Consider the following 16366-nt stretch of genomic DNA (forward strand, 5'->3'; position numbering starts at 1 on the left):
TACTCACCAGGATCCCTGCATTTCCTTCAAAGATAGGGGGTGTTGAGGTGTTGCCTGTGCTGACAGAGAAAATGCAACCCAGCAGTGCCATCTCGGGGCAGTCTGTGTGTATGCACTGGATTGGAAGCACCATGCTGAGACTTGACTTCCCCTTTGTGTGTTTGGCCCTCTCTCCATACAAATATATGTGTGTGTTCGTCTGTGCTGTAATGACTGACTATCATTAGTCCCTCCTCTTCACGCAGGTTATGTGCAAGCTTGATTTTCCTCTCATCTCCTCTAATCTGACCTTGCCTACCTCTCTCAATTTCAGTAAGACAGTTAGATCCAGGATGCTATAGGAGAGAAGCAGGGCCTTGGTCTAACCCCCTCGTGTAGCCTGGCCGTGGTGAGCGTGGAAAGCTTTTGGTGCAAAGCAAGTGGCTGGGTAAGGCGTGGGCATCTTGAATCCAGCCCGGAACTGGCATCTGAAAAGTAAGGAGGTGACTTCAGTCAGGCTGTAGCTTGTTTCTTCTTTGCACTTACACAACTGTTTTTCTGTCCTTCCTACCAATCCATCATTAGTATTTCAAAAAATCACTTGTCACTCGTGGGCTCAGGCTCTTAGATGCTTTGTTATGCTGCAGTCCCACTGATGAGGGCCTCTGAGGAGTCTGCTAAAGGCCCTAATTTCTGGTGACAGCTCCGCAAAGGAGAGCCCCTGGTTTTGGTTCTGCAAACCAGGCTTGTCCTAAGGGCCTGTCTCATCTGTGAAGGGCTGATGTGGCTCTTTGTGGTAGGAAGGGCATGGTCCTGGGGCACCCAGATGTGGATGGGCGAGTGGCCACGTTCACAGCTATTTCACAGAATCACAGAATGGTTGAGGTTGGAAGGGACCTCTAGAGATCATCTAGTCCAACGCCCCTGCTCCAGACACCCAGAGCATGTGGCACAGGCTGGCATCCAGATGGGTTTGGAAGATCTCCAGAGAAGGAGACTCCACAAGCCCTCTGGACAGCCCGTGCCAGGGCTCTGCCACCCTCACAAAACTCTCCAGTTTCAGTTGGCGATGAGCTAGTTGTGTCTCCACCTTCGTGCTGTGGGCCAAGGTGACTCGTTACCTCGCCGCCAATTAAAGAAAAGCAGAATTTGGCTGTTGTCACACCTAGACAGAGGCCTTTGGGTTTGCCTAATGCACAGCTCCTCGTTGTGCAGCGTCTTCCACCGCTCTGATCTCGGCACTGCTTGATGTTGGAAATGGCTGGATTTTGCAGCCCGTGGGAAGGGGCTTTACCTTTTTCCTGCCTTTCAAAGACTTTATATAGTCCAGAAATTGGTGCCTAAAATGGAGTTCTTGCAGATGTAATGACTACGGTAGTATTTTTGTGCCTCTGTGTAGGCTGAACCAAAGACATTTGTCTAGTAGAAGGGAATAGAAAATTCATTGTGCTGCAAAACAAATGGATGCAGTTGATGACTGAACGAACATACTGTTTTCTAACAATATTTCCCTTTTCATATTTAATAACCCTTTGGCTGTTACGAGAATTAAGTTTTCTGTCTGCAGCCTCCTATGCCAAGCCTTACCTCTATTTACAACACGTTTAGCTGGGAATGAGAGAGCATTCAAGACAACAGAAGACACGTTCCATTGAAATGGTGTTGGCAAGCTGAAGATGTGTCTCAGAGAAGAAAGGATGCAAGGAGGCATAAGAACATATGGAAACCTGTACACATGCATAGGAAGAGTCATTAGCATGAAGGTGAGATTTGGGTGAACTTGACAGGCAGCAGATCTGAAAGAAAAGCTATCTGGGGCTTGCACTAGATTGCGAATGGAAAGGGAGTTAACATGATGCTGTTGGAGAAAAAAGCCAACATGGTTATGGGATATGCAAATGTTTAAGGCATTAGAGAACTGTGTTCAGTCTTGAGACTGTATTCACTTATGTACCGTAAAAAATAAAAAAAAGAAACCCCATCTAAGGAGAGGCTGTAAAACAGGCACAAGTATGGCAAGGGCTTTAAAATGAAAGGCAGAAATAGCTGCATTTATTTAGAGTACAGGTGTTGAAGTGTGGATGGCATATAGCACATTTTCAAATACATAAACAGCAACTATGAAGGGGAAGAGAATAAATAGTTTTCTATATCCACTGCAGGTGGGAAAAGAAATAATGAACTTGCACTTGAGATAGTCTGGTTAGAAATTAGAACAAACCTGGCTGATACTGAGGATAGTTACCTCCTACGTGGTGGGGTATCATTAAAAGCAGGTTAGACAAACTTCTGCTAGGAATAGCATGGGAATACTTGATCTGGCTTATCTTTACATGGCTTCTTAAGGATTTTTCCTGCCTTTTATTCAAGTCTGTGCCTTCACATGCAATAATTGTAAAGATCTCTTTGAATAATGTAGCAGATACCCCTGAGTACACAAATAGAGTATGAATCAGTGTAACCCCAGCATGGCAGGAACGCTTACCTCTGTATTATTAGAGTTGGTGTTATCACTAGATTTCTTTAAATTGTCTCTTTAAGCTTTAAACCTAATCCAGCAAGAATGTGTTTCTTCTCAGCAGGGGCCTCAGCTGACTGGAATTGAGGAGTCCTGTGGGCCCTTACGCTACCCAATAAGAAACCCAGCAGCTGAGATTTTTAAAGAGGAGGGAAAGAAGAGAAAAGGATGCGGTAAGAATTAAGGTCATTTTCTTTCAGGGACTTTTTTGCAACCTGTTATCAGGAGATAAGAGTAAACATCAGCGAAGCACTCCCTTCTGGTACACTGGCTGCAAATGAAGGTAAATGAGCTTGCATTTTAAATTAGATTATAATTTTCAAGAGCTGGCAGCAGAGCACTAATATTAACTTTCCCAGCTATTTCTGTCTCATTATAAAATAATAAATAAATAAATAAATAAATAAATAAATAAAAAACACCACTAACAAAAGGTGATATTCACTGCATGGTGCTTTGCCTGGCAAAAGAACATAGATCATTTTCATGTCATTTTGTATCATTTGACTAAATATCTAAAAGCCTGTAATTCTACAGCCAAAATGTAAAAGAAAATGGCAAAAATAATATGCTGCTGATGTTAAATAAACAGCAAGTGTGGAGCTAGATTTTGACTAAGTTACTCTTGTCTTGGGCATGCCCATGTTTTTTTGTTTTGTTTTTATCTTATTGTGGATAGTGATCTAGCAAACAAATGCAAACCAGGTTTCTGCTTAACAGGAAAAGAAATGTGTAATTTCTACTGCTTAGGAGAAAAGCTTATGATAAATTCTGTGTGATTCTGCTCTGCTGTACTGAAACTCAGTGTTTTGAACTTGCTCTGTTGTTACGCTTGAATTAAGAGTAAATTAATCATGACCATGATTTTTTTTGTTATTTTATTTTGTTATTTTAACTGTTGTCACTTATCTGGAGTTTCCTTAACTGACCTGCATCTAGATACACTTAACGATCAGATCTAACCCATGTGAGGAAGATTTATAAGCACAAGTGTTCACAGATGAATAGATACTTGTTCCATTGCTCCCATTTTCCTGTTGCTCCATGCAACTTTTTGTCAGTCTGTAGCGCATGTGTACGTGCATGTGTACAAATATAGTGTGTTTTTATACATGCGGGTAGTATATTTAGCAATATTTATAGAGATAATGCCCCTGCAGAGTGAGTAGAGAGCACAGTGCTCCTGTAGGTGCACTGAGGGGCCTGGATTCAGTCTGGTTACAGTCGTGCAGAAATATCAGTTTTGCATTTGATTTCAGAGCCTCAGAGAAGAAGGAGCAAAGAGTTTTGCTCACTGATGATGGCATGTGGCGGTCCAAGTTTTTCTGCTTATTTTTCCAGCGAGGATGGGATGGACACACAGACTCACCTACGCGCTGGCTGCTGGGGATGCTCAGGTTGGCATTAGAGTAACGGAGCGATCTCGGGGCACAGGCTCGTGGGATCTTTTCTTTCCCCTTTACCTAAAGGCAGTGTGAAGGCAGCAATGCCCATAGCTGATGGTCAGTTTTAGCAAGGTGAGAGTCAGCTGGCAGCAAGTGTGCTGTGAGTTAGGTGGGATAAAGTGTGACCAAAACAAGAAGTTACAGTTTGTTGTCTTTAATCCGGAGGTTGATTTCTGAATGATGCTCACTGCTGGTGGGAAGGGCTAGGGCTGGAGCTGCCCTTGGGCCTGGGCTTTGGGAAAGGAGATATTCTCTGGTCAGAAATAGAAATAAATCCTCTCGGTATCTTGGCCTTGGAGCTTTCTGTGAGGCTGCTGCTGGCACGGGCCTCTCGTCAGCAGGGGTCACTGGTTCCAAAGCTGAGAGCAGTGTAACCTCCCGCAGCGCCCGCCGCGCTGGCCCGGCCTTGGCAGCGCCTCGCAGCGACCCGCTGCGGGGGTCTGCCCTGTGCACTGCTGAAGGGAAGAGAAAACTTGGGTTTTGACCTATGGATTTTGTTTCTCAGCTATGGATTGTGAGAAGGATGGACGCATCAGGCATGGCGTTCAGTTCCAGTGTTCACCCTGCAGCAGTCACTTCGGGCACGCTCGTGTCACTGAGGTGGCATTTTACCCCACGTGTGGTTTGTTTTTTGAAGGCTCTCACCAGGAAACACCCTTGTGGCCTTGCACGTTGGTCACTAAGGTGTCTCTCCTGCAAGTGAAGGTGCCTCTCTGCTTTTCTGCTTCAGGTGTACGGGAGATTTTGCTCCAGACAGAGGTTGGGTTTCCCTCAAGCAGTTTGAAGTTTTCTGTGCAGCGCTGTTGTCCACAAGCATAACTGTCCTTTTAGACTTTCCCATCTGGCAGCCGTACGGTTGCCTACCCCGAGCAGAATCCCAGCTCTGCAGGACATGCCCTGGTTCGAGGGTCTGTCACCAGTGCCCACCTTTGCACTGAGCTTCATGTCTCCCTATGGGGACATAGCCCCACGATTCCAGGCCCTGGTCCTCATGGGGGACGTCAACCACCCTGATGTCTGTTGGGACACACAGCTGGGAGCAGACAGTCCAGGAGTTCCTGCAGAACACTGCAGATAACTTCTTGATGCAGGTGGTCGATGAGCCAACAAGGTGAGGGGCGCTGCTAGGCCTGATACTAATGAACAGAGATGGTCTAGTGGGAAATGTGGGAGTTGGGGCAGTCTTGGCTGCAGTGACCACGAGGCGATGGAATTCACGATCCTGCGAGGAGGAAGCTGGACAAAAAGTAGGATTGCAACCCTGGACTTCAAGAGAGTTGGCTTTGACCTGTTCAGGGAGCTCCTTGGAGGAATCCTCTGGGCAAGGGTCCTAGAAGGAAAAGGGGTCCAGGAGAGTTGGCTGCTATTCAAACATCACTTACTGCAAGCACAGGATCGGTGCATTCCCATACAGGAACATTGTCAGATAATGCAGGGATGCAGTGAGGAAGGCCAAGGCCCATTTGGAATTAGAGTTAGTGAGAGATGTCAGGGCAAAAGGAAGGGCCTCTATAAATACATCAGCAGCAAGAGGAAGACTAGGGAAAATGTTAGTCCACTGCTGAATGGGGAGGTTGCCTTGGTGGTGGAGGATGCAGGGAAGGCAGAGTTACTAAATGCCTTCTTTGCTTCTGTCTTTACTGCTAAGGCTAGTCCTCATGTGCTGAGCCCAGAGACATGAGAGAGAACCAAGAGAGAGGAGGACTTTCCACTGGTCGAGGAAGTTTGGGTTAGGGACTGTTTAGGCAAACTGGACACTCACAAATCTATGGGCCCAGATGGGATGCACTAAGAGTGCTGAGGGAACTGGCTGGGGTCATTGCTCAGCCACTCTCCGTCATCTTAAAGAAGTCATGGAGAGCAGGGAAGGTGCTGGAGGACCGGAAGAAACCAAGGTCACTCCAGCCTTCAAAAAGGCAAGAGGGAGGAGCCGGGAAACTACAGACCAATCAGCCTCACCTCCGTCCCTGGAAAGGTGATGGAGCAGCTCATCCTAGAGACCATCTCACGGTCAAGGAAAAGAAAGTGATCAGGAGTAGTCGGCATGGATTCACCAAGGGATGGATTCGTCCATCCCGCCTTTTACGATGAGGTGACCGGCTGGATGGACGATGGGAGTTTTAGGTGCAGTTCTGGGCTCCCCAGTACAAGGACGACAGTGAGCTTCTAGAGAGCGTGAAGCGTAGAGCCACGAAGATGATTAAGGGACTGGAGCATTTGTTGTATGAAGAAAGGCTAAGCGAGCTGGGCCTGTTTAGCCTGGAGAAGAAAAGGCTGAGAGGGGATCTGATCAACATGTACAAGTACCTGAGGGGTGATTGTAGGGAGGATGGGGCCAGGCTCTTCTCCATGGTGGCCGGTGACAGGATGAGGCGTAACGGGTGTGTATTGAAACTCAGTAAGTTCCACCTCCATATGAGGAAGAACTTCTTTACTGTGACGGTGACAGAGCCCTGGAACAGGCTGCCCAGAGAGGCTGTGGAGTCTCTTTCTCTGGAGATCTTCAAAATCCGCCTGGATGCCACCCTGTGGCACGTGCTCTGGGTGTTGGACTAGATGATCTCTAGAGGTCCCTTCCAACCTCAACCATTCTGTGATTCTGTGACACTGCCCGCCGTGTGGAAGCTCCCTGGTATGTCACGCTCACCCAGCTCTTCTTCCCAGCACATTTGGATCCAAGTGCAATTACAAAGTTGTGAATGACTGACCAGGCCAGAATAGAGCACAAAGTGGGCAGCCTTGTTCTGCCAAGTGCAGCGGCTTAAAAACCGTGCAGAAGAACTGGGAAAGGAGCAGGAGAATGATGACAAAGAGGCTTCGCTCTTCCAGCTCTACAATACAACACACGGCCCCTGCAGAGATGACTTTGCCTGTTCCCAAATGCTGTCCTCATCTCTGCTGTTCCTGCATAGGAGCAGAGGACATGCTGGGTTTTTCATCCCCACTGACCTCAGAGCAAGCAGAAGAAGCTGTGTGAGGATCAGCCCTGTATTAAAGAGGCTGAACGCAGCACCAGACCCCCTTTCTCACAGTGCACGGGACTGTGATGAGTTCATACACTGGAACCTTTTCTCCAGCTGTGCCCCTGCTTTTTTTTTTTGGCTAATAACAGAGTTAAATCTGAGTCAAAAGGAAAAGCACTTGCTACCAGTGACTGAAGCAGATGTTTTTGAAAGGGTCTAACAGAGAGAAGTGTAGAAGCGTAACTCCTCGAGGCACTTGAAATGGCAGCCTAAACACGGAAATTAATCACTATTGCAAAAGAAACCTACTTTAGAGGAAGTCCTAACAGGAGAGTATTCATTAGACCTCCTGGCTCCTGCAGAACACATTAGAATCAAGACTGTAGGAAAATAAAGCAGTTTAGGTGAAATACCACATATATCAAACTAGCCATACGCACTTTTCTGACACGTTAGTCATCGGTAATTCCCGATTTCTCTAATGTCACAAGTCTAGCGCAGCAGGAACTGAATTTACACAGAAGCTGCTCTCTGCCTGTCCCGTCCTTCACACCCCATCCACTGCTGTTTCTCCCGCACAGAGGGTCTCTCTCCTGGACGGTTCCTCTTCCTTCCATCTATGCCCCTTCCCCGGTGCTTATGTTCTTCATATCACACTGCTACTTTTTGCAACTTTTTGTTATCAGTGCTGGGAAGGAAGGGAAAAAAAGTCAGTATTTTTTCCTCTGCATTGACTGATGTGTTATTTATCTTTTAGCTGGGGTTGGGGGTTGTGCTCGCAATGTTTCTTCTCAAATCTAAAGATTTTAGAAGTGATAGGAGATGACTTGTACAGCCTTATTCTTAGCTGTCATCTCAAAAGAATATTTAAATATTTTAGTCTTCCTTCCTCCTTTTTTTTTTTTTTTTTTGCTATGATTTTCTGGTGAATAGACCTTCTCTGGGTGTCTAGTGTTTGTTGCTGAGGTACTGGTTATTTTTTACATAAAATGTGTTAGAAATGGTTTAGTAGTGTCAGCTGCTGTTGAAAAGCGCCGGGCGCAAGAGGGAGACGCAGAGCGCACCCCGTTTCTGCCCGGGGTGCAGAGTGCTCTGCTGTTCCTCAGCTGCAGCTTTTCTCCCAGAAAATTGCTGCTTTTAGAGAAAGACAAGGGGTTTTCATGAAAAGGAGGCTCTGCTTCAGTTTTAGGCCAGACGCTGAGGGCCCTGGGCAGTTCAGACTCAGAAACGACCGTCGTCACCGCGAGCCCGGCTGCAGTTTTCCGGCGATGAACGGGCCGCACTCGGCGGGTGGAGGCCTGGGCTGGAGGCTGATGCCCCGGGTTGTCCTGGGCTGCAGCCTGGATCGCTCTCGTCGCCTGCCCTTGGGAGCTCATCCCGGGGCAGCAACAGTGCCTGTGCAGGTAAGGGCAGAGGCAGCGAGGAGGCTGCTGCGGACTGCGGGTTCACGCTGCTGGCGGAGGAAGTGTGTGTTTGTGCGCCCTGCCCCGGCCGTGCTGCTGGGGGGAACGCGGCTGCTCGTCCCTCTGCTGCCGCCCACGGTGCTGCGAGCAGCGCCCTGCAAAGGGCCCTGGGGGCAGCAGCGAGTTGGTGCTGGTGGCAGAGGAGGTTTTCAGCATGAGGAAGGAGCCTCCTCGGCTCGGGCTTGGGGTGTCTCCCGCCGCAGCGGGGAGCGTGCTTGCACAGCACGGCCCTGTGTGAGCAGCTGAAGAAATGACCACGCATGAAGGCTTTTTCTTCTTGCCAGGCTTGAGTTAATGTTGACAATTAGGCATACAGGGAGCTCGCATCGCCAGTATGCCCTTGGAAAGTAGCACTTTGGTAGCTGTTGCAGATAGGATTTTGTGCCCCCAGGGCTGCTGCAAGGGCTGTGCTCCTTCTGGGCATCCGCAGGGCCGGGAGAGGATGTGGTCCGTGCGGCTGCCTGAAACGTCGACGTGTCGTCAGGGTTTCTCTTCCACATTTGGTGTCGGAGCCTCTACACGCCCAAGGGCTTGTCACGCATGAGGGGCCCGTCGGGTCATTGGCTTATTTTTGTTTTTCATGGTTTTTTCCTCACTCTCTTTTTTCTTATTTATTGAAATTACGTGCTTCCTCGCTGTGAGCTGGAGCAATGCTTGCTGGGTTTGGGATATGCCAGGGAAAGAGCCCACCCTGCAGGAATGGGGCTGCAGGTCAGCATCTACCTTGTTTTCTCCAGCTGTGCTGGCTGTGGTCGTCTCTTACCTCCCTGCTCCACTTGTATCTTGCCTTTACCACAGGAGGGGTGGATGTGCTTTAGACACAAAATCTAGGAAACTGCTATTTAGGACAAAGTTTCCCTGGCAAAGGCAGAGTGGGGAGAAAGAGGTAGAATATCCTCCAGCTGCTCTACCTGCTGCAGTTGGCATCTGCTGCCCCCAGAGGCAGCAAATCCTCTGGCCAGTAAAAGAGGAAACTTAAAGGTATCCAGTATAACTTTTATCTTTGCACAGCTTATTGCATCCCTGAGATTTTTCGGGTATCTGTGTATCAAAAGGAGATGTGGCAGCTCTATAGCTGTGACACGTGAGAGGGCAGGTGGCATGTGCAGTGCCTGGGTGCCAGGGCCGAAGGGCCAGTGCCACGGCCCGCGAGCTGCGTCTAACCCTGTCTGTCAGAGGAGGCTGTTCCCGGGACCCCGGAGGGAGCAGCCTTGAAGTAACGGAACAGAGAGATAAACTGGGGGCTGTAGTCCATGGGAGGCACGTTACAGGCTGCATGTATTTATACATGTATATGTGTATTATGTTGCTCTGCTGGGGAATGAGCTTGTGCCTGTACCTCTCCTCCAGACCAGCTCCTCGGGCCGAGCAAGCCGGTGGTGTCTGCAAGCCCCGGTGCAGGACCTGGGGCAGACGAGGGCGCAGGAATGGGTCTGTCCCACGCTGGCGACCAGCCCGCCACGTTCCCCGTTCCCCAGCGGTGCTCTCTGCGCGTGGTGAAAGCGCCTCCGAAGTGTGTCACGCTGCCGGCAGCTTTCACACTGCTCCCGCCTGACACCGGGGTGACCTCTCGGTCGTTAGTCACCGCCCGGCACCGCCATGACAGCAACTGCGAGCGGAAAGCCCGGGCACGAGGGGTGTGAGGCGCTACCAGCCCTGCGGGGCCTGGCATGGAGCGGGACCTGCACGTGCTCCCTCACCACCCGGGGCCTGGCATGGAGCGGGACCTGCACGTGCTCCTTCACCATGAGGGCCCTCGAGCGCTGCGGGAGCTCTGCGCCTGCTTCCACGGGAGTCCTGTGAAGGTCCCGAGGGAGAGGGTCACACTGCCTGTGTCCAGCCTTGGTAATCCCTAGAATTGGATCAATATATTGGGAAATGTCAGCGTTAGAAGTTTCTTATTGCCTGTGTGCCACAGCTGCTAGGGAGGGCAGACTTGGCTAGCGCCGGGCCGAGGGGGTTGGTGCTCAAGTCGGGCACAAGGTGGGCAGTTGGATACGTGGGCTGGCCGCGGGCTCCAGCCTTCCTTCCCTCCTCATGGCAGCACTGCCAGAGCTCGGCACGTCTCAGGGTTAGCCCTGTCCAGGCTTGGGTTCACAGAAACCTGGGGGAGTCTGGAGGGCAGAGCACATCTGCGACTAGGAAAGCTAAGTTGCAAATATTCAAAAGTTTGGCAAATATGGTGAGATTGCTTTTTTTTTTTTTTTTTTTTTTGTAGCAAGATCAAAGGCAGCTAGTGAAGACTCCACCTTGATGGTTATCATTTGCTGTGGCACAGGGCCCAGGCTTGCTTTCAGATAGCAGTGACGTGTCCGGCGTGGAAAGGGAGAGGCAGAGGGATCTGTCTTGTCAGCCAACGCACGGATCATCCTCATCTCCTGAAGGTTGTGAAGCTTGCCAGAAATGTCAGGAGACTGTAGCTGCCTCTGTCTGGTGTGGGAGAGCCTGGCCACCTGAGTCAGGACGGCAAAGGACAGTTCTAATAAATCAAACCAGAAGCTCCAGTTGGAAAAAATGAACAAACTCCAACAAGCAGAGCTGCCAGGAGGGTTTCCCCATGCTGCCCAAATCCTTGGAGGCTCCCAGAGGCTGTGGCAAGGGCCGGAGGGCTGCTTGCCCTATGGAGAGTTTGGTGCGAGGTCGGCATGGCCGGGTAGTTGGGCTGCCTTGGCTGAGTGTGGTGGTGTTTATTGCTAGGTGAATGTGTTGCCTTGGGAAGGCGCTGCCTCGGGTGAGCAGAGTCTGCTCAAAGCAGGTTTGCTGTAGGAAAGCTGGTGCCCCCTCCGCCCCAGTTCCTTAGCGGTTACTGGCAGAGAAACTGCCTTCCTGCTGCAGCTAAAATAGCTCTGTGTTTTGTGCCGCGCTTGGGCCCGAGGGGCTCGCAGGGGCGGGAGGTGCAGAGGGGCCGCGCCGGCACCCGGGCCCATCTGCTCGCAAATGAATATGGCCAAGGCACCTTGTGTTACTAGAGAAATGGGGATGTACCAACAGATGCTGCTCTCGGATATTCTTCAGGACAGAGCTTAGTTGCCCGTTTCTTTCGGCGCCCGGCCCGTATTGCAAAGGGGCAAATCAGCACCCACGCTTTGCTCACCGGCCCTCGCCACGGGGCTGGAAAACGGGGCCCCAGCGTGTGCCGAACCGGTGATTCCCACCCCGGCAGGATGCAAGGGCTCTTAGAACGTGGTCGTAGAGGGGACTAGTTAGCTGTTTTGTCCACTAAGGAGAATAAGCGTGTGGTGGGGCAGGATGTGCTGCTCCGCCTTGGAAAACCCCGGGTGGCAGCTCGTACAGGCTACGTGGGTTCTGGGGCAGGACGGGAGATGAGCTGCCCCATCTGGGGACAGGCAGCAAACCCGGCCCCTTTACATTTAATTTATTAAGACTACACCGTGCCAGTAAAAAGCATTTTATTTATGTTCAATATTTTGTAATAATTTCTCATTACTTTCTTTAGGCAAGTTTTTATCTTAAGAGACTCTATTGAAGAGACTCTAATGCGCAGTTCTCCCTCCCCCCAGGTTTTTGGATAGTAATGGGAATGCCATTTGACTTAAATGATGCCAATGTAAAGCTTTTCTGCAGTACAATTGCAAATTCTTCAGGCCTTGTATTGCAGTTGGTGACAATATTCCAGCTATTACAAGGTATGAATAAGGCTGTAAACTTGTGTAAAGCAGGATCAATGTCCCACTGCTACTGTGGTTTGAGCTGCCAAAAAAAAAAAAGGAAAATTTGCAACTTATAGAAACATCTCTCTCTTTTTTCTCCACGTAATGTTTTTGAGGATTTTTTTTCTTGTTTGATACTTGGAAGAAAGAATCTATTTCTCTGTCAGCTGCATAAAAACTGGCCAAAGGGGAACAAAAAAGCTGTGGTGCTGGCTGTACTTGCTTAGGGTTTTCAGTGAAAATGAGAAGCAGTTTTTACCGTAGAGAACTTATCATTTTACTCAGATTTGCGTAAGACATGGAACCATCTGTGGCAGCTTAGATCATTGCATCAGGATCTGGCATTGCGTTTTCAATCGATGGCAGTTTTCTTACGTCTCGGTTGTTCCCGTGAGCAGAAAGTCCCTCCGTCCCACGTGTGTTGGGCGCGTTTTGCGCTGATGGGCTCTGCCTGGGAGCCACCTCAGCTCTCAGCTGCTTCACTGGCTTCCGACCTGGACTTTGCCAGCTTGGGGGAGGCTCTTTTAAATTCCTTGTTGACAAAGTAATAGCAAACGGCATCCAGGCAGCAGTTGACGTTTGCGAGGACTGAGGCGAGGTGGACAAAATTGTTAACCCTCTGTATGGCAGCGCAGTTGGAGCTGGTGGAGTCCAGTATAAAGCGAAGGAGATGCCCCATGTGAAGAGGCAAAAAGCACAGGATGAACACAGCCATATTTGCAGAAACAATGTGGACAGCCTTCCTGATGAGTTTTTCTTCATGACACTTTTCCTTTTTTTTCCTCACGAGCTCTGCAATGACTCGTATGGAGCAAAAACTCAAGATAATGAGTGGTATGAAAAACCCTCCGATAACGACGCCCAGGGTGATCACCGAGGGCTCCGTGGAAAGCTTCTCAAAGCAAAGTTCACCTTGCTCTCGGGTCTCTACTTTTTTAATGAGGAAAATAGTTCCGATGATGACTACCCAAAGAAATCCAGAGGCAAGGGCGGCCTTCAGGGGAGACCTCAGCATCTTGGCTTTCAGTGGGTACTTGATAGTGAGGTATCTGTCAGCTGCTACCACGGTGATTATGCTGATGCTCATTAAGCGGTTGACGAAATAGGCACCTTCCAGAAAGAGACACCATCTATCCACTTTCAGGTGGTAGAACTGGGAGAGTATTTTAAAAGGCAAAGTAAGGAGCAGTGAGCAGTCAGCCAGGGCTAAGTTGGCCATGTACACCCTCGTTTCTGTCCACTCGCCCAGTTTGCAGCAGAACACCCACAGCGCCAGCGCGTTGAGCACGCTGCCCGAGAGGAAAACCGGGATGTAAACGCAGAGCTGGACGAGCGGGAAGCTTTCGTAGGCTGTGATATTGCAGCTGGTGTGGTTCATTTTGGAGGCAGGAAGAGGCGCAGCTCCTGGAAAAGCAGATGAAGCCTGTTAGAGTCTGGACTGCCGAGCGCGTGGCGAGTGTTTCGGGTAGCGCCTCGTGGACCTCAGTGCTTCACGGATGGTGGAAGCCACCGGCAGAGACCTTCTTTCTGGGCAATACTGTTTGCAGGGTTACCCAGCGGTAAGGGGAAGGAGAGGGACGTGAATCGGTCATGGAGGAGAGAAAAGTGCAGCTTGTTACTGGGTCACTTGCAGAGGCCGAGACTCCTGATGAGCGGCTGCAGTGGAAAAAGCCTGGGTGTTTGTGTTGAACCCGACCCAGATCAGCAAGAAGCAAATATCCTGCAACCAGGAGCTACGCGAGGGGACTGAGCCCATTCAGCAGTGCAGAGGAGAGGTCTGAGCCCTGCTCCCATCCCTCTCTTTCTGGTACTGCTCAGGAGATGCCAGCCAGGATCCTTCAACTCCAAGTGCTCCAGGAGATGTGCAGCAAAGGGACAGCTTCTTCCCCTTCACTCCTGAGCTCTAAGCACCTCTTTTTAATAGAATGAGGGCAATTATTAGTAGCTCGGTGGTTATGATTAGCTATCATCTAATCCTCTGTGAGGACCACGAGATGTCCGTGGAGTTTTCCTGGAGGGACAAGGGGCTCTGTGTGTGCAGCATCCTGAGCAAGCAGCCCCTAGGGCAGTGCTGAGGAGGCTCCCCACGGCCACAGCTTCTGAGCAGCCTTGGAAATCGAATTAACCAGAGGATCCTGTCCTCACGTCTCCTCTCTGGAGGCAAAACCATGTGCTTCAATGTGGGTTTGCAGCAACATTGTGCTTCGGTTCCCACGTGTTTTGGATAGGAGGAACGAGTTACTGGCCTGGAAGAAACCAGTGCAGATTGTAACGAGATTGTAGGGAGACTCAGCAGAGCCTGGCGCAGCTCTCCAGCACTGTGAGCTGTCTCCAGCACCGTCTACTGTGGCCAGAACCCACGTGAGCCTTTGAAAATAAGCAGGAGCCAGCACTTTATCTGCTGCTCCACAGCCCTTTGGGTTTCCCGCTGCGGGCAGGGCAAGGCCAAGCCTCGCGGAGCTGCAGCAACCCGCTCGGCGCGTCGCCACGAGGAGTTACCTGCTCGCTGGCTGTCCCCTGGAGACCAGGTGTTCCTGCAGGGCAGCTTCGGCCGTCCCGCGGGCGCAGGTGACTCCTCCGAGCGGTGCCTCCTGGTGCGTGACCAGGAGCTCGTGCAGCGCTGACCATTTCCCCGTCGCTGCGGTGGCAGAGAAGCGGCACCCGCCCCTGCTCAGAGCATTTACCTAGGGCTGAGCTTCCTCCAAAACGGCCTGGCTTTGCACCACCCCTTGGCTGAGGAGTCCTAGGTAGCCCTGGAGAGGTGAAATGTTTGTCTGCCATGCCTATTTGCAGCGGTTTGGTTATCAAACAGCTTTTTTTTTTCTTTTTTTTCTCCCTTTGATTTTCTCCCTTTTATTTTCCAGTGTCTTACTGATCACTGGGTGATCGCCTGCCAACCCCTCTTGCCACGCCAGCCGTGCAAGATGTTTGGCACCAGCTCGTTCCTCGAAGAGCTTCCCGGGACCCTCTGCTGCCTGGGCTGCCCCTCGCGCTGCGTCTGGGCTCGAGTGCTGCCTGCTGCGTGCACAGCGAGCCCAGGGCTGCGGCCGCCCCGCCGGGCCCCTCGCAGAGCTGCTGGAGGGGTGAGTGGCTGTGGTTTGCAGGCAGTTTTGTGTCTTTCATAGACGGGTTTCAGTCTGAATCAACAGTAATTTTCTCATCTTCCATACTTCCCATAAGCCAGTAATTCTAAGAAAATGAAGAACCGTGACCCTGTGACCCTGTGAATTCTTGACCGTAGTCGCTTTCTGTGCCACCCCGTGTGCTTGTCACCACTTAGCAAATGCCCTCTGGGCTTCAGATGCCTGCTCCAAAACCTCCAGGTAAGGAACTGTCTTCACATTTTTCTGCCTTCTTCATGAACAGATTATTTACTTTTTTTACCGACATTGTTACTCACATTAAATAGTTCTCTCTAAAATTTCTTTCACACTCTGCCACAATCTGCTCTCACTTTCCCACAGCTTTTCTTTTGCTCTCCTTCCCTCCCCGAGGTCCCACAGGTACTCGCTCCGTGCGAGTTTGATGCTGAGCGCAGTGGGCCGGGGCTGCAGAGGAGGCCCTGCCAGTGCCCTGTGCCGGGCACTGCCCGCTGCCAAGGTGAGTCCCGTCAAGGCAAGCGTGGTGACACCAGCACAGGAGCTCAGCTGATGCCCCTGCCGGTCTGTGTGCAGAAAGCACCTTTTGTAACAGAGCTACTGGTCACCAGCGCTCAAAGTGTGGTCTGCTGTTGTGATTTTCTCTGCTCTTCACCTTCTCTCTACCTTTTCCTGTTCAAAAGACTGGTCCCTTAACACCCTTTAGCCTTCCATTGCAACCCATTGGTAAAGAAGAGCTCGAAAGAGCTGGCCAACGTGTTCTGTAGATTCCACTTTTAGTACCTTGCGAGGCTGGCTACGGCAAACACGTCCCCTTTCCATTTTCCAGTTGATCTCAGAGCAGCTTTAAGAGTATCTGTGATTGTGTATTGCAGCCAGGCCTTTGAGGTTGTCTCCTACATACAGTCAGTGCAGTATTTCCAGAGACTGCTTTCACAGTTCTTTTAGTTTTGTCGTGAATTGTAGGGCTCATCTTTTAATACACTCAGCTGTTTGATACCAAACCACCATTATTTCCATGCCATGATTCTTGTTAGTCTTTAAGTTTTCGGTTCCTAGATTTCATCAGCTCCAGGTGCTCCCTATGCACTTCTTACATCTGTGCCACGGCCATTGCTACTGACATTCCCCGTGGTCTGACCCCAAGCTGAGCCTGGATGTGGCCCAGCCCGTGGCGTGTGCCCAGCGCTGTGCTTGGACCTGCCCTTCCCAGCCTGGTGCCGTGGTTG

The 16366-nt window shown here is 50.5% G+C and overlaps 1 protein-coding gene across 1 annotated transcript; it reads right to left on the reverse strand.

Annotated features, from left to right (window-relative positions):
* Positions 1 to 12412: 12412 nt before the first annotated feature.
* Positions 12413 to 13440, reverse strand: LOC104566305 (G protein-coupled receptor 35). Its single transcript, XM_010213081.2, has one exon. The coding sequence runs from the start codon at positions 13415 to 13417 to the stop codon at positions 12503 to 12505; it is 915 nt and encodes a 304-aa protein (XP_010211383.1). The 5' UTR covers positions 13418 to 13440; the 3' UTR covers positions 12413 to 12502.
* Positions 13441 to 16366: the final 2926 nt, after the last annotated feature.

The sequence above is a fragment of the Tinamus guttatus genome, unplaced genomic scaffold (genome assembly GCF_059628265.1).
Source record: "Tinamus guttatus ecotype Peru unplaced genomic scaffold, ASM5962826v1 Tinamus_guttatus_pri_ptg000364l, whole genome shotgun sequence".
Lineage (NCBI taxonomy): Eukaryota > Metazoa > Chordata > Aves > Tinamiformes > Tinamidae > Tinamus > Tinamus guttatus.